The 15,345-nt window shown below is 43.9% G+C and overlaps 1 protein-coding gene across 1 annotated transcript in view; it reads left to right on the top strand.

Annotated features, from left to right (window-relative positions):
* The window catches only part of LOC308293203 (E3 ubiquitin-protein ligase TRIM71-like), a gene marked incomplete at its 3' end in the record, with an annotated part of 43,579 nt that extends 29,912 nt beyond the window's left edge, over window positions 1-13,667 (top strand). Inside the window, 4 exon segments of the mRNA XM_080735640.1 lie at window positions 4,376-4,543; window positions 13,406-13,502; window positions 13,505-13,539; window positions 13,662-13,667. Coding sequence (XP_080591766.1) covers window positions 4,376-4,543; window positions 13,406-13,502; window positions 13,505-13,539; window positions 13,662-13,667 — 306 coding nt within the window.
* Window positions 13,668-15,345: the final 1,678 nt, after the last annotated feature.

Genomic DNA, 15,345 nt, shown 5'->3' with positions numbered 1-15,345 from the left:
ACCTTTGGTGTGCCCTTTGAAATTTCTATAAAAACGATATAACTATATATATAAATACTGGTTAAACATTGGCCAAAAGGCAAATATTTTGAAAATGTCCGAATTATAAAATAAAGGCAAACATTTTGATAGCCGATCTACAAGCTCATAAGTACATCACACACACCATAATATCTAGTTGTGCCCTGGGATCTTTTGGCTATGAAAAGTGTGCCCTGGCAGGAAAAAAAGGTTTGGAAACACTGTTTTATTACAGGGATTTCTTTGTTAACACATCTGGTGCCAACCCCGAGTTTCCCGAGTTTGGGCCGTTTTTGAATTTTTTATTTTTTTATTTTTTTCAAAAAAAAAATTTCAAACATTTTTTTTGGACCTCCAGAAATGTATTAGGCATGATCGCGATCGCGAAATTGCATGTTTAACCCCCATACCAACCCATTCTTTCAAGAAGACACATAATGGCTGATAAATCATGAATGCCTGAACGGATTTCCAAGCGGATTTTTTTGTTTGAAAGCTGTGAACAGTGTGCACACACGTGGTGCATCATCTAGGCATGGGCGTGCACTTTTTACACAATTGCGCAATTACATGGAAGTCTATGGTAACCATGGCAACGTGGGACATTGAAGAGAAAAAATCTTAGCAACATAAGTGTTAACACAGTCGGTGCCATATGTAAAGTGGGACCTCTTATATTGTCGTTTTGCCACCAAAATGGTACAAAGGGTTAAAAAATAGTGTGCACGCTGGTGCACGAATTCATGCACAGATCATACACTACGCATGTGCGCGCTTTTCACAGCTTTCAAACTAAAAAATCCGCTTGGAAAGCCGTTCAGGCATTCAGGAGATAGCAGCCCTTGTGTTTTATTCAAATGTAAACATGGCTGCCGTGTTTGAAAGATGGGGTTGGTATGGGGGTTAAACATGTAATTTCACGATCGCGATCATGGCTAGTACATTGTTGGAGTTAATTGGATGTTTTGAAATATGGAAATGTTAATATAATGTGTTTCTATTCTGGTGACTGTTAGACTACTCTTAAAGGAGTAGTTCACCCCCAAAATGACTTTTTTTTCTATTGATTACTCATGCAATGGAGAGTTGAGTTCAATAATATTTTTTGTTTTTTGTCACATTCCTAAGACAAAAATTTGATTCGAGTAAATTTACCCCCATTGATTCCGGATGGGGACCCGTTTTGAAACGGGTCACCATCCGGAACGAATGGGGGTAAATTTATTGTTATCACATTTTTGTCTTAGGAATGTGACAAAAAACTAAAAATAAGAACTCTAGTCTCCATGGCGTGACTAATCAATAGAAAAAAAATCATTTTGGGGGTGAATTACTCCTTTAAGTAAGTATAGGGTTCCTGAAACTAAACCCTCTTTGAGGTACCATTTGAAATGCATACTTCATACTTGATAGATGGATGGACACGATGGATACATAGACAGATAGATGGATAGATGGATGGACACGATGGATACATAGACAGATAGATGGATAGATGGATGGACACGATGGATACATAGACAGATAGATGGATAGATGGATGGACACGATGGATACATAGACAGATAGATGGATAGATGGATGGACACGATGGATACACAGACAGATAGCGAGTGGCTGGCGGCAGGAAGTTGTGCATGTCAACAACACGCACAATTAATTTGAAGCCTCAGCAAACGGGATGGTTTCTTTTTCACAGCAACACCAATAGCATTGTCCTCCGTCTCTTGTTCTCCTGGTCGAACTGGTATTCTAACTGGTCAAAGCAGACACACCCACCACGGCTTCTGACAAAACGACCAAACTGTAGAAAACCACCTTTATTCGTTGTCTTGGATGTTTTTTAGCTGCATTCTGATTAATCATTGCATGGCATACATTCTATACAATGTTTGTTTAGTAGCCGGGGTCGCACCGTCTCTCTCCAATTCTTTATTAAAATGCATTTTCAACCAATTGATCCTGTGAGGAGGGGAGAAGGCGTACAGGATACGTGACAAACAGGTGATGACAAAGAAATGAGCAAACAAAATTAGAGCTGGAGCCGATAAAAGGTCTCTCTCTCCTGATTGGCTGAAAGGGGCAAACCACCTGACGATGTATCTTCTGTTTGTTGAAGAGATGGAAAGACGGGGAATCTCCCAGTTACGGAACAAGCATTCTATATATCGTCGTTGTCGGGTGACAACCTTGTATGTCCAAAACCGTTCGTCGTTTTAAAAATGATTGAAACTAGTGAAAACAGCCGATCTACAAGCACACAACGCCTCGCACCGCGAGGCGTTGTGTGCTTGTAGATCTGCCGTTTTCACTACTTTTGTGCGACGGCCTTGTATGATGAAGCAGGGCTTAACTTGACGAAAAAAAAAACGTTTACATTTGAAACTTGGAGATACGAGGTTTCTGCCCGACAGTGACGATATACTGTGTATATCAATGGTTAGGCTACTATCAGAATATAGAGATTTAACTTTAAACAACCCAAAAAAAGTTAACCAAAACATATTAAGATTGTTTTTGGTTTTCTTTCTGAACTAAATGAATAGAAAGCTGCCTTTTTTTAAATGGCTAAATGGCAAAAGGTGGTGTGGAAATGTTAAATTTCACAAATTCACATATTACATGATCCCAACTGAACTCCCCAGGCTCAGAGAAAGAAAGGCCCAAAACAATATTGATCCGTGTTGTTGGGTGCAGCCTGCTAATCCCTCCATCCTCCCTGAGCTTTACGGTAGGCAGGCAGCCGGTCCCTGGGGGGTCCCTGGTCAGGCATATATACATATGGATGCCCTGCTTGTCATTCATGTACTTCCACATTCATTAGCTGTGGAAACTGAGGATGTGTGTGTGTGTGTGTGTGTGTGTGTGTGTGTGTGTGTGTGTGTGTGTGTGTGTGTGTGTGTGTGTGTGTGTGTGTGTGTGTGTGTGTGTGTGTGTGTGTGTGTGTGTGTGTGTGTGTGTGTGTGTGTGTGTGTGTGTGTGTGTGTGTGTGGTGGATGGGGGAGTGAGTGACACAAACAAACTTCCTGATGCATGTATTGATCTCTCTGGTCTCTCCATGTCATTGAGAGGTGATGGTGACTCTGCAATAGGGCATTCACCAAATATTCGAGTCACTATTCGACGTTGTCCACCGAAGTCGAATATTCGCTTATTCTTTTTTTTTTTTTTTTATTGTTTTCTCTTTAAAAAATATATAGTTTATAAAGCTTGGCTAGATAGGAAGGAAGTCATAAGAATGAGTTGTCAATGCCCCTGGTGGATGAATTTGTTAATGCTCTATACCAGGGCTTCTCAAACCGTTTTAGGCTGTGACCCCCAAAATAAACATATTTGAACTGGGGACCCCCACCCTGACAAGCACTTGGAATTGTAGGTATTACATTTAATGTGACTCGGTTCCACAGATAAATATTGTGAAAATAGCAGATCTACATGCTCACAACGCCTCGCAACGCGAGGCGTTGTGAGCATGTAGATCTGCTATTTTCACAATGTTTGCCTCTTGCTTAATATTTGACAGTTTGGCCAGTCCTGTCGAATATTCGACTATTTGAACACTTTGAGATCGAATAATTCGAATACTAAAAATCACTATTCGTGAATGCCTTACTCTGCGCTATTATGCTGCAACCAGTTGACCACAAAATGGCAAAACTCCTGCTAAACCGTACCTTGTGCCACGTCAAGGTTCTGTATCTTCACCCTGATGGCAAGAGGTGGAAGTAGCGATACAGAGGATGATCAGTGTCATGTGTTATTGAGAGTGCTAAGCGTGTGATGGCCTTATCGTTCATATCAGCAAGTGTGGGGGTGGGAAGTCCAATGATCTTGGAAGCAATACGGGTAATACTGTAGAGTTCTTTTTTCTGTTAGGCATGGACAGTATAGTGAAGAAACATGCTGAGCAATACAACAGAATAGGTTGAAACAGAATAGGTTTGTGATCAGTCGGTTAAAAGCGATCTCTCACCCTTTCCCTCTCTCTCTCTCTCTCTCCCCTTAGTCAGTCGAGCGGCATATTCTTGTTATGCGTGTATAGTTTAGACAACATTTGAAAACATGGAAGTAACACCAACAACACCAGAGAAAGACGAAATAACGCCCCCAAAAATATTGAAAGGAGACATAACGCTTCCAGTAGGACTTGTTATTGCTACTGCACCAAGGGAGCGGTTGCGTCACATCCGCTCTATCTCGCACTCATCGTTTCTATTTCCGTGCCCCAGACTGTATGCCGGGAGCATTTGCAAGTTGCGTTAGGCAAAAGTCTGGCCACGCGAGACTAGTTAAAAGCTATCTCTCACCCTTTCCCCCTCTCTCTCTCTCTCTCTCTCTCTCTCCCCTTCCCCAGGTGTTCCTGTTCTTCTGTGAGACCTGCTCCGTGCCCATCTGCAGGGAGTGCAGCTCGGGGAGACACCTGGGCCACAGCTTGGTGTACCTGCAGGACGCCGTGCAGGACTCCAGAGCCATCACCATCCAGCTGCTGGCAGACGCACAGCAAGGACGACAGGCTGTGCAGGTACTTAAATCCATTTAGGCCTAGAATTATTGAATGCATTGAGGCACGGTGGCGCAGTGGTTAGCGCTTCGCCTCACAGCTAGAAGGTCCTGGGTTCGATTCCCGTCGGGGGACGCTGTGGGCGCTGGGGGCGTGTTCCTCTCTAAAGGAAGCATGAGGTCAGTCCGTTGTCTCCCCAGGCGCGGCAGAAGGAGAGCAGAGCCCAGGATTACATAGGCAATTGGCATTGGGTGAAAATGGGTTACAAAATCATGGGATAAACATTTATAAAAATAATATATATATATTGAATGCTTTAACTATTGAAAAATAGCAGATGCGAGCTTGTAGATCTGCTATTTTTGAACTAATCGTGAAAATGTGTGCACATTTTTCAATATATATTTTTCCAAAGCAAACTTTTGTAACTCAAATCTCTGCTCCTGGGGGGGTCCCTGGAACAACATATTTTGAGATGGGGGTCCACGGCCAAATACCTGTAATTTTGGGGGTCCTTGACTTGGAAAAAGTTTCAGATCCACTGATTCAGAGGAAGGATTTAGACGTCGGGTCAAAGATATTCAGAGACATATGGCAGATCTACAAGCTCGCAGCGTGGCACTCGGTGCTGCGCTGTGAGCTTGTATATCTGCTATTTTTCAATAGTTAAAGCATAAAATAAATGGTTAAAGTGGTTAAAATCTAACGCGATTCAGAGAACGAATCACAAGAAAGAACCGTGAACGATTCGCTCATTTCCCTTAAAATATTACGTTCACGCTTTCGTTCACCCCTCCGCCTCCCCCGAGTCCAGTGGTGTGAAAAGTACTAAAATGTTTTACTTAAGTAAAAGTATCAATACTGCAATGTAGAAATACTCTGTTACAAGTAAAAGTCAGGAATTCAAAATGTCCATTGAGGAGAAAGTACAAAAAGTATTGGTTTCAAAATGTACTTAAAGTACTCGTTATGCAAAATGTTCCTATTTGAAGTTTTCAAATGGTCAAAATGTATGCGTGCGACCAGGCAGGGAAGCACCACTGAACGGCCAACGAATCATTTGAACGGATCATTTGAACGGATCATTTGAACGGATCATTTGAACGGATCATTTGAACGGATCGTTGCCGTGAACGAAACGGTTCGTTCACTGAAATGAAGGGTTTTGCCCCCACCACCACTATGTCTTGAGAGTGACCAGGCCCAGGCTCTGAGAAGCATGGGAGGTTAGAGGTTGGCCAGCTGGCCTTAGAGGGGGGAGGGGGGGGGGGGGGGGGGGGGGTTGGGTCGTATGGGGTGAGGTCTGGTGAGGGCAGGCCTTGAAGGTCAAAGGGGAGGAGGGGTAGGGGAACAGAGGAGGGGGGGGAGAGGGGGGGTAGGGAGGTATTTAAAGGATTTCAGAGAAAGGAAAACGTCCCCTCCCCTTTCAAAGCAGTAGAATGCTGCCACCCCCTTCTTTTCCCTCCTCTCTCTCTCTTTATCTCTCTTGCGGTCTCTCTTTCTGTCACACACACACACACACACACACACACACACACACACACCACACACACACACACACACACACACACACAGAGAACCCCTCTTCATTTACATGATTGTAGATTACGTGCAGGCCTCTCCGGAGCTCCAGCTGTGCTCCACAGAGAAAGGTACGCGACGCATGTTAAGGAAGCATCTGCGGAGGGCAGGCGGACACAAAAGAGGACCTTCTCCATGTGTATAATGTGGCATAAAATCGGGCCTATTATCCGGAGTTGATATCTGTATCAGCCTGCCTGGGCGCGTGCTCAACGTTTTTATTAAACGGCATGCTGATTTGTGATGCTGATCTCTTGGGGGGGGGGGGGGGGAGATGGGGGGGGGGGGGAGGAAGATGGCTGCAGAATATATGAGATAAGAAAGTAGTGGCAGAGGCCAAGAGGAGGAAGTTGTGAACTAGGGCATTCACCAAATATTAGAATATTCGAATATCAAAGTCACTATTCGACGTTGTTCACCAAGTCGAATATTCGCTTATTTTTTTTTATTTTATTGTTTTCTCTTTAAAAAAATAATATAGTTTATAAAGCTTGGCTAGATAGGAAGTCATAAGAATGAGTCGCCAATGCCACTGGTGGATGGTCTCTGAAGTCAGGCATATATTGGTGTGTTTTTCACATTGCCAAAATGCAGGCAGTATTAATTGAAATCCATGTTGTGTCACTGATCTTGTGTGGCAGCAGTTTTGGTGTTTGAAATCTTTCAGTAAGCTTGCTAGTAACATTTCCAGCATGTGTTAGCAGAAAGTAAACAGTGAAAGTGTTGTGTGGTTCCAGATTTGGGCAAGGTTTCAGCCTGATCCCACTGCCTTTGACTTTATTAAAAAAAATAAAAAAGAATAAAAACAGAAATTGTGTTTGGTGCTGATCAGTCTAGTCTTGTGTTTTGTGTGATTAACCCTAGTTAAACACACAGACAGACCCTCTACTAGACTGCTGCCCTCCTACTGTGCCACGCCATAAAACCTCTCTCTCTCCTCTCTCTCTCTCTCTCTCTCTCTCTCTCTCTCTCTCTCTCTCTCTCTCTCTCTCTCTCTCTCTCTCTCTCTCTCTCTCTCTCTCTCTCTCTCTCTCTCTCTCTCTCTCTCACACATCACAACCTCCACCCCTCATTTCTCACATGGCCGATTTTTGCAGAACACATTTTTGGACACTGCTCCTACAGATTCTGCCCTCAAATCACGCAAATCAGTACACGGTATCTCTAAAGTTATGTCATCAACATGGACCTGTCCCATTTCCCATATTCCCTCCTGATTGGCTACGATTGCCTGCTAAAGTCTGTGTATGCGACTACTGGTTTGGTGAGTGGTTGATAAAGGTTGATACCGTGTCCTCAGTCAACCTCCTCCCTGCGCTTTTGGGAATACCATTTTATTCATCAAGGCAGGACCTTGTTGAGAGTAATGCTAATCTGTTTATACATTTTAAGTGTCGATGAAATGCTCTTCTTTAGTTGTCTGTATGAATAAATACATTCTAAATAAGTTAACGTCCTGCTCTATACATGCAGTATAAAGGAACGAATAAGCTCAAGCCTTGCCTAAAATCTTAGGGTATTTTAGTTGACTAAAATTAGACTAAAACTAATACTTTTCAGGTGACTAAATTATGACAAAAACTAATTGAAATGTTATTCAAAAGACTATGACTAAAACTAAATCAAAATGTGCTGTCAAAAACAACACTGCTTTTGATGCGCAGAACAAGAGACGGGAGGGTTCCGTTCACCATCACCAAGCTGTTAGGATTAGGAATGCTTTTAAAACATGTTTCGAATGCCTTGCTTCAGGGTTTTGAGCTCGACCTAAAGCTCACAGGGGTAGTTAACATTCTAGTGTTGCGTAACCCGCCTGGACGGTGCAGCAATGCGCTGACCTTGGGGTGGACGAGTCACTAGAAACCTGAAACACAAGCCCGTTCCGCCGAGGTCATATGACCTCACGGCGCGTCTTCTTAAATGTTTCCTCAACATCGTTTGCGGTCTCGCCCATCGCTCACTCACGCCTGACCTTTTGTGTTGACGGGGACACCCTTAAGCAGCCGAGTGGGTGGGCGAGGCCCACACACACACACACACACCTCAGCAGGTACCTCTCACCTGGCCCACTCCATCACTTCTACACTGTAATTAATCCATTTAGACTGGGTATTATTGCGTGTTATTATTTTATGCTTTAGCTATTGAAAAATAGCAGATATACAAGCTCACAGGCCGGCACCGAGTGCCGCGCTGCAAACTCGGCCTGATGGTGGCGCTAGAAGAGGGCCATGTGAGAAATCAGGGGTGGAGGTTGTGGTTTGCCAACCAAGGAGTGTGTGTGCAAAGTTTGGCATATAAGTTTCCCCCCCAAAAAACCTATTTAATCAAGTGGTGAGTTGAACCGACCCATTTTTAGCTGAGTCATGGGCTCTGCCGATGGGGAAGGGTGTGTGTGTGTGTTTGTGTGTGTGTGTGCGCGCACGTTTGTGTGTATTTGCGTGTTTACATTCTCTCCGGCGTCAGCGTTTACTCCTGAGGTGACCTGGGAGAGAATGCACACACACACACACACACACACACACACACACACACACACACACACACACACACACACACACACACACACACACACATCCCCCCCTGGGGTAGGAAATTTCCTCCCACTCCACACCCATTATCTTCTCTGACCTCTAACCCCTGAATGTGTGACCTCCTGGTTGGTCAGCTCTGGTTCATTCCGCGGCCTGATTGGTCGGTCTGGTGCTGTGCTGTCCAGGCCATGGGAGACAGACTGACCACCAGACGCATGAGAAAGATCATGAGAGAGACGGAATGTTAAGTAGGGCTGCAGCCTGCCATTGTTGTTTCAGCCTTTATCCTGGCATTTACTTTCCCAATGTATCGAAGAATCAAGAAGCATGTTTTATTTATTTTTCTTTTATATCATATATCAATGAATCGAACTATAATCGACTCAAATTGTCTGATAAACCACTTATTTCACCCTATTATGTACTCAGATTTTGCCCTGAAATCACGCAAAGCGGTACGCAGTATCTCTAAAGTCATGTCATCAACATGGATCTGTCCCATTTCCCATATTCCCTCCTGATTGGCTACGATTGCCTTCTAAAGTTTGTGTATGCGACCTGACGGTCGCTTATCTCCCGATTAGGGAGTCTTACTGGTGTACTTTGATGCTCAATGGCTGCAAGCAAAAATAGCGATAGTTGTTCTGCAAGCGAATTGATTCTTTAGCATTTTCTATAATCGGTTAAATGAAATAGTTTCACACCTAGAAGTGAATGAAAGGTAGTTACACGTTCACAAAACGCACTCACACACACACACACGCACACACACAATTTCAATTCAAAGGGCTTTATTAGCGTGAGAAAATATACGTTTACAACATTACCAAAGCAGAAGTGTACACCGTACAATCAGTCAATCAATATAATACAATAAAAATAAAATGTGTACAATTGAAAGGGGTGGAACAGTTTTCATGTATGGAGATTACACGATGCAGACTGTGCAGGGATATATATACACAGAGAGAGAGAGAGAGAGAGAGAGAAGGGGAGAGAGAGGGAGAGGGGGAGAGAGAGAAGGGGGAGAGAGGGAGAGGGGGAGAGAGAGAGGGGGAGAGAGAGAGAGAGAGAGAGGGAGAAGGGGGGGAAATCCTCCCAGAATTCCCTCCTCCTGCTGTTTCGCTGCTGTGTTCCTTTTCTGGGGGCCTGATTTTAGCTGACCCTTTTACTGCCTGCCCGCAAATGGGCGAGAGGAAAGAGAAAAGGTCCCTGCTGCTACCAGAGCTTTGTGTGTCCCCCCCCCAACCCCCCTGGGGTCGCAGATCACGACCCGCTGGGGGGCTAGGCTGACCTCTGACCCCCGTGCGGCCGAGGGCCACAAAGGAAGCCCTATCTCTCTGTCCCTCTGGCCTAGCGTCCATGTGAGGTCCAGCAGCCACCCTGTGACCTCCTGAAAGATGCCAGAGGAAAAGCCTGATAAAAATAAAATAAAAACCCCAGAGGGGGAAGGGAAGGGACACAAACAAAGCAGGAGAGAATGTGGATTTAACCCCCAAAAATGTGAGGAGCCACACAATTTAACCAACACGAACCCTGGCGTCCCTATTTGGTCCCTACCAAGAATACTTTACGGCAGGGGTTTTCAAAGTGGGTGACGGGGGCACCCTGGGGTGCCGTGACGGCAGTCCAGGGGTGCTGCGACGTAATTTGATAATATTTGGAATTTATTTGGACACTTGAAAAAAGTACTTGAAAAAATATTTAGTATCATAGTACAAAGTTATTTTCAGTCAGTTCTATGGCTATTATCTCAACGTTTTCCTCGCAACATAATCACTAAAATATTGTCACTGTCGGGTAGAAACCTTGTATCTCAAAGTTTCAAATGAGTACGTCTTTTGGTAAAGCAAAGCCCTGCTTCATCATACAAGACTGTTGCATAAAACTAGTGAAAACAGCAGATCTACAAGCACACAACGCCTCGCATGTGTGCTTGTAGATCGTCTGTTTTCACTAGTTTAGATAATTTTTAAAATGATAAATAAAAAAGAAAAGGTTTTGGACATACTAGGTTTCTACCCGACAACGACGATATGCTATAAATATATGGTGCTGGGAGTGAAAATTATAATGTAGGGGTGCCTCAAATTAAAAAAATAATATTTATGGGGTGCCCTGAGACAAAAAAGGTTTGGGAACCTCTGCTTTACAGTAGTGGTGAAATCCATTTGTCAAGACTCCTCGGGACTAGCAGTTCATTAGTAGAAAAGAGAATATAAATAGCCTAAATATAAATGCATCATCACATAATAAAAATCTAAAAAGTTCAATAAAAGGGTACTTTAAAGCTATACTGTGTAAGTTGCTCAACTTGTGGTCAGTAGCTCTATAGCAAACCTCGGTCGCGTCCGCGTCGTCTTTCGGCCGTTTTTTCGGTTCTCACACCCCGCGTCTGCCTCCACCTCGCCGAGATCTATCTTTTGAGGGGTCCCTGGTTGCTGTGCGTTCAGCCATTCCGGAGATACACTCCTTCACCCATGCTTCACCGTGCACCCGAGTATAGAGACACACGGGAGACTACAAATATGGCCGCCCTAGCGACCCCACTCCAAGATGCGCTGTGATTGGCCGGCAGTGTATAACCCTCGCTGTGATTGGCCGGTAGTGTGATGACGCAATTTTGCCGCGAAAACCGGTCCCCGGTAGGGATCATAGAAAACATATAAAGAGAAGGCTTTAGAAGCTGAAAATAACGGAGTGGGGGGTTCTAAAACTTTAGCGATTTAACAATTAGGACAATTTTAAGATTTGTTTTATAAAAAAAGTTACATGGTATAACTTTAATTTTAAAAAGTAACAAAGTCCATCTTAATAGTTTCCACTAAATTAAAACGTCACCTTTGTGTACGTTTCTTTGCAAAGTAAAGCCCTGCTTCATCATACAAGGCTGTCGCACAACAGTAGTGAAAACAGCAGATCTACAAGCACACAACGCCTCGCACCGCAAGGCGTTGTGTGCTTGTAGATCTGCTGTTGTCACTAGTTTAAATCATTTTTAAAATGATAAATACAATACTGGCTTTTCAAGCAGTTTCAAGGGGCACACTTGACCCTTCTCAGGGGCACACCAAAGGTCCCCAGGCACAGTGTTGAGACACACTGGGGGTAGATAATAGATATAAACCATCAGTCAAGTATGGAATCATCACATTTTCCGTTTCTGTGTACTTGGTGAACAGCAGACACCCCACACACACACACACACACCACACACACACACACACACACACACACACACAACACACACACACACACACACACACACACACACTTTTTGTGCCGTAAGTAGTTTTAGCGTGGGGGCACCAGTAGGAAGTGACCTCATGTCTGTAGAGTGAAGTAACATGTTATTCTTGAACCCCCAACCCCTCACATCCCCCTTTAAAGAGCCCTGTCTGCAACGGGTCACAGTGACTGAGCAGGTGTGGTTGCATCCCCCCTCCAGGGAGACGTGGGACAGAAAGAGTCCTTGCTTTTAGTGCTTCCTCCTCCTTTTATACGCCGTTTCCTTTATGCTTCCTCCTCCTTTTCATATCCTGTTTCCTTTCCTCTCTTATAGGGATGATGGGACGATAAGCGATATTATCATTTATCGTGATAAAAAACACTCATGATAGGATAGGTCAAGTGTTGTATTAAGTGTTGACGGTTCAAGTGGTTAAATATCTGAAAACACAAATTGACATGAATCAAAAGAATCCAAATTACACTGATGATTGTGCTGTCAAACGATGAAACTATATGGAATCTATGAACAGGTTGTGGGGGTCCCTGCTTTATCTCTCTATCAACTAGGGGTCCTACACTTAGTAAACTGGGCCTGAGTTGGCTTTGTACTTGGACTGCTTTTTTCCCCTCTACACCAAATCTATTGACCAAAAATAGCCATATCTAAAAGCTAACAACGCTTCACAGTGTGTTGTGAGCGTCTGCTCACAAAATATGGATGCGAATTTGGATGCTGAATATGGATGCTGAATATGGAGGGGGTTAAAAAGACATGTGTAGAACCATGGCTCATTTAGTAATAACCCCAGTACATGTGTGTTGGGAAATTAATTCCTTAGAAAGTAATCAATTTCCAGAAGATTCAGTTTTCCCCCAAGAATATAACGACAGTCCACGCAAGGAAGAGGCACCACATCAATAAGTCTGTTTTAAATAATTGTATTAAAATAATCCAATAATACATCAGTCAGTGGTAGATCAATATTCTTCTTCTGTATCAGATACAGTGACAAGGTTTTTATATGATCAAGACAATAGGATGGTATGATGTCATATAGTGCCAAGTGCTCCATGTCAGCCTGCAACAAACATGATTAAAAGATGATGTGTAGGGGGCACGGTGGCTCAATGGATAGCACTGTTGCCTCACAGCTAGAAGGTCCTGGGTTCGATTCCCGCCGGGGACGCTGTGGGCGCTGGGGGCGTGTTCCCTCCTCCGCGTCATCGGCGACCCACACCCTAGGTTGTGGTTGGTGAAGGGGCCTTTCTGTGCGGAGTTTGCATGTTCCTCCCCGTGTCTCCCTTGGGTAGAAGCCCTCACAAAAACATGCAGTAGTCCTGGTTTCTATACTACCCTCCCCCTAGCCAGCCAGGTGCTCCCCAAATCCCCAGGCGTGGCAGAGGGAGAGCAGAAACCGGGACCACAGTTGGGTAATTGGCACTGGGTGAGAAAATGTTATGTACATTGACCATTAGACAACAATCGGTACACAAATCAATACTAATTATTAACTGAAAACTTTCTCTTGCCTCCTAGCTGAGCATGGAGAAGGCCCAGGCCATGGCAGAACAGGTGGAGATCAAGGCCAAGGTGGTGCAGACGGAGGTGAAGGCCATCGTCCTCCGTCACAAGAAGGCCTTGAGGAGAGAGAGTGTGAACTACTGTGGAAGGTGAGCTGCTGCTTGATCACACATGAGCCCTGTCCTGTTACTGTCCTGTTACTGTCCTGTCCTGTCCTGTCCTGTCCTGTCCTGTCCTGTCCTGTCCTGTCCTGTCCTGTCCTGTCGGACAGGCTTAGTATATAGCAGTGGCGAATTTTCAGGACCTTCAGGGTATTCAGAGAAGACCCAGGGATCCTCAGAAGAAAGAAAATAATATTTTTATTTTAAATAAAAAATATATTTTTATTTTTATTATTTTTATTAAAATAATTACAATTATTTGTGTTGGTAATCTGTTAAACTGCACTGTTTCGCTCGCTATACTCGTTGTAGTTGTTTCTTCCCCAAGTTCTGTGCATAGGGAGTGCTTGTGTGCTGGGGAAAATAACAGCCAATGAGAGATTTTTTCTACTGAGTCTCTGCGCAGATTACTCTCACTCGCAGGTCTTCCAGAATTCCCTGAGCCAGTTCCCCATAATACAAGCCTTGGTGTGGATTGTCAGTTTGATCAACCAATCATATTTGAGGGCTCTGGTCAAGGTATACGGAACACCCACGTTCAACCACCAATCAAAATGAGGTCAAGTGACTACTGGCCAATCACAACACAGCTTTTCCGGGACTTGGGAGTGGAACAACAAGCATGTTTCACACTCACTATGCACTACACGTGAAACTTGTAAAGTAAACAGACGCGACATGGCTGCAGCTGGAGTGAACGCTGTGGATTTATTATTATCGTTGCCTTTTCAAGAAGACTGTTTTATGAAAAGATGGACAGAACTTAAAAGGAATGATAGCTTTATGAACCCATCTTTGAGAAATTCACCCAAAAGGACAGGAGGATGTTTTTCTTTTCTTCAGTGAACAACTTCATTGGTGAGAGAAACTGAATTAATTTATATTGCTGGGATATGCCGCTGTGCATTTAATTTCCATTGATTGATCATTGAAGAATGTATTAGAAGTTTGCAATTGGAAAAGGTACAGTTTCATGACAGTACAAATCACTGGTCAGCTAAAAGGAGATCCTAGTAAACCTTACAGCTTATTTACACAGGAACCACTTTATGTATCTCATATAACATTGAAAGACAGATTGATACACTTAGGCTGTTTTTGTCTATTTAATGTGGGTCTTTCTTGACGTGGTCTTTCTTTACATTGATAGCTGGTGTTGTTACATGATGGTGGACAGTGCGTTTTGCTTTGTAAAGCACGCTATGTTAAATGGACGTTTCGATTGGTTGCGCTGGTTGTGTCTTGTGTGGCTCTGTCTGTCAGCAGCGCACATCTATTTAATCCTTATATTGGCATTGTTTGGAAGTCTTGGTTTGGAGTATGTGTGTAGGTTAAGCCTACCCAGCGTGCTTGCCTTGTACACAGTCTGCTGTTCATTGTTAACCAGTTTTGTAAAAGAAAAAGAAGAATGAAAAAGGCATACAATTTGCGCGCATGTGTACGTGCGGGGGGGGGGGGGGGGGGGGGGGGGCGGTGGGGGGGGGTGCGGGGTGCGGAAGGTCCGGTCCCTTGGGGCACGCATCGCCACTGGTATATAGTATATAGTATATAGTATATAGTACATGTACTTTGTACATGCTCCACAACGCCTCGCGTTGCAAGGCGTTGTGAGCATGTAGATCGGCTATTTTCACAATTTCTGCCTCTAATATTTGACAATTTGGCCAATGTTTAATTCTGACTGGGAGAACACAAAGCTGCTGGCTATTGTAGAATTGTTTGATAACTAATCATATAGAAGGCCTTCTATATGATTAGTTATCAGACAATTCTAACAATAGCCAGCAGCTTTGT

The sequence above is a fragment of the Nannobrachium achirus genome (assembly GCF_963921795.1).
Source record: "Nannobrachium achirus genome assembly, chromosome: 10".
NCBI lineage: Eukaryota > Metazoa > Chordata > Actinopteri > Myctophiformes > Myctophidae > Nannobrachium > Nannobrachium achirus.
Note: the sequence above shows the minus strand (reverse complement) of the source record. Positions and strands in the feature narration are given on the sequence as shown.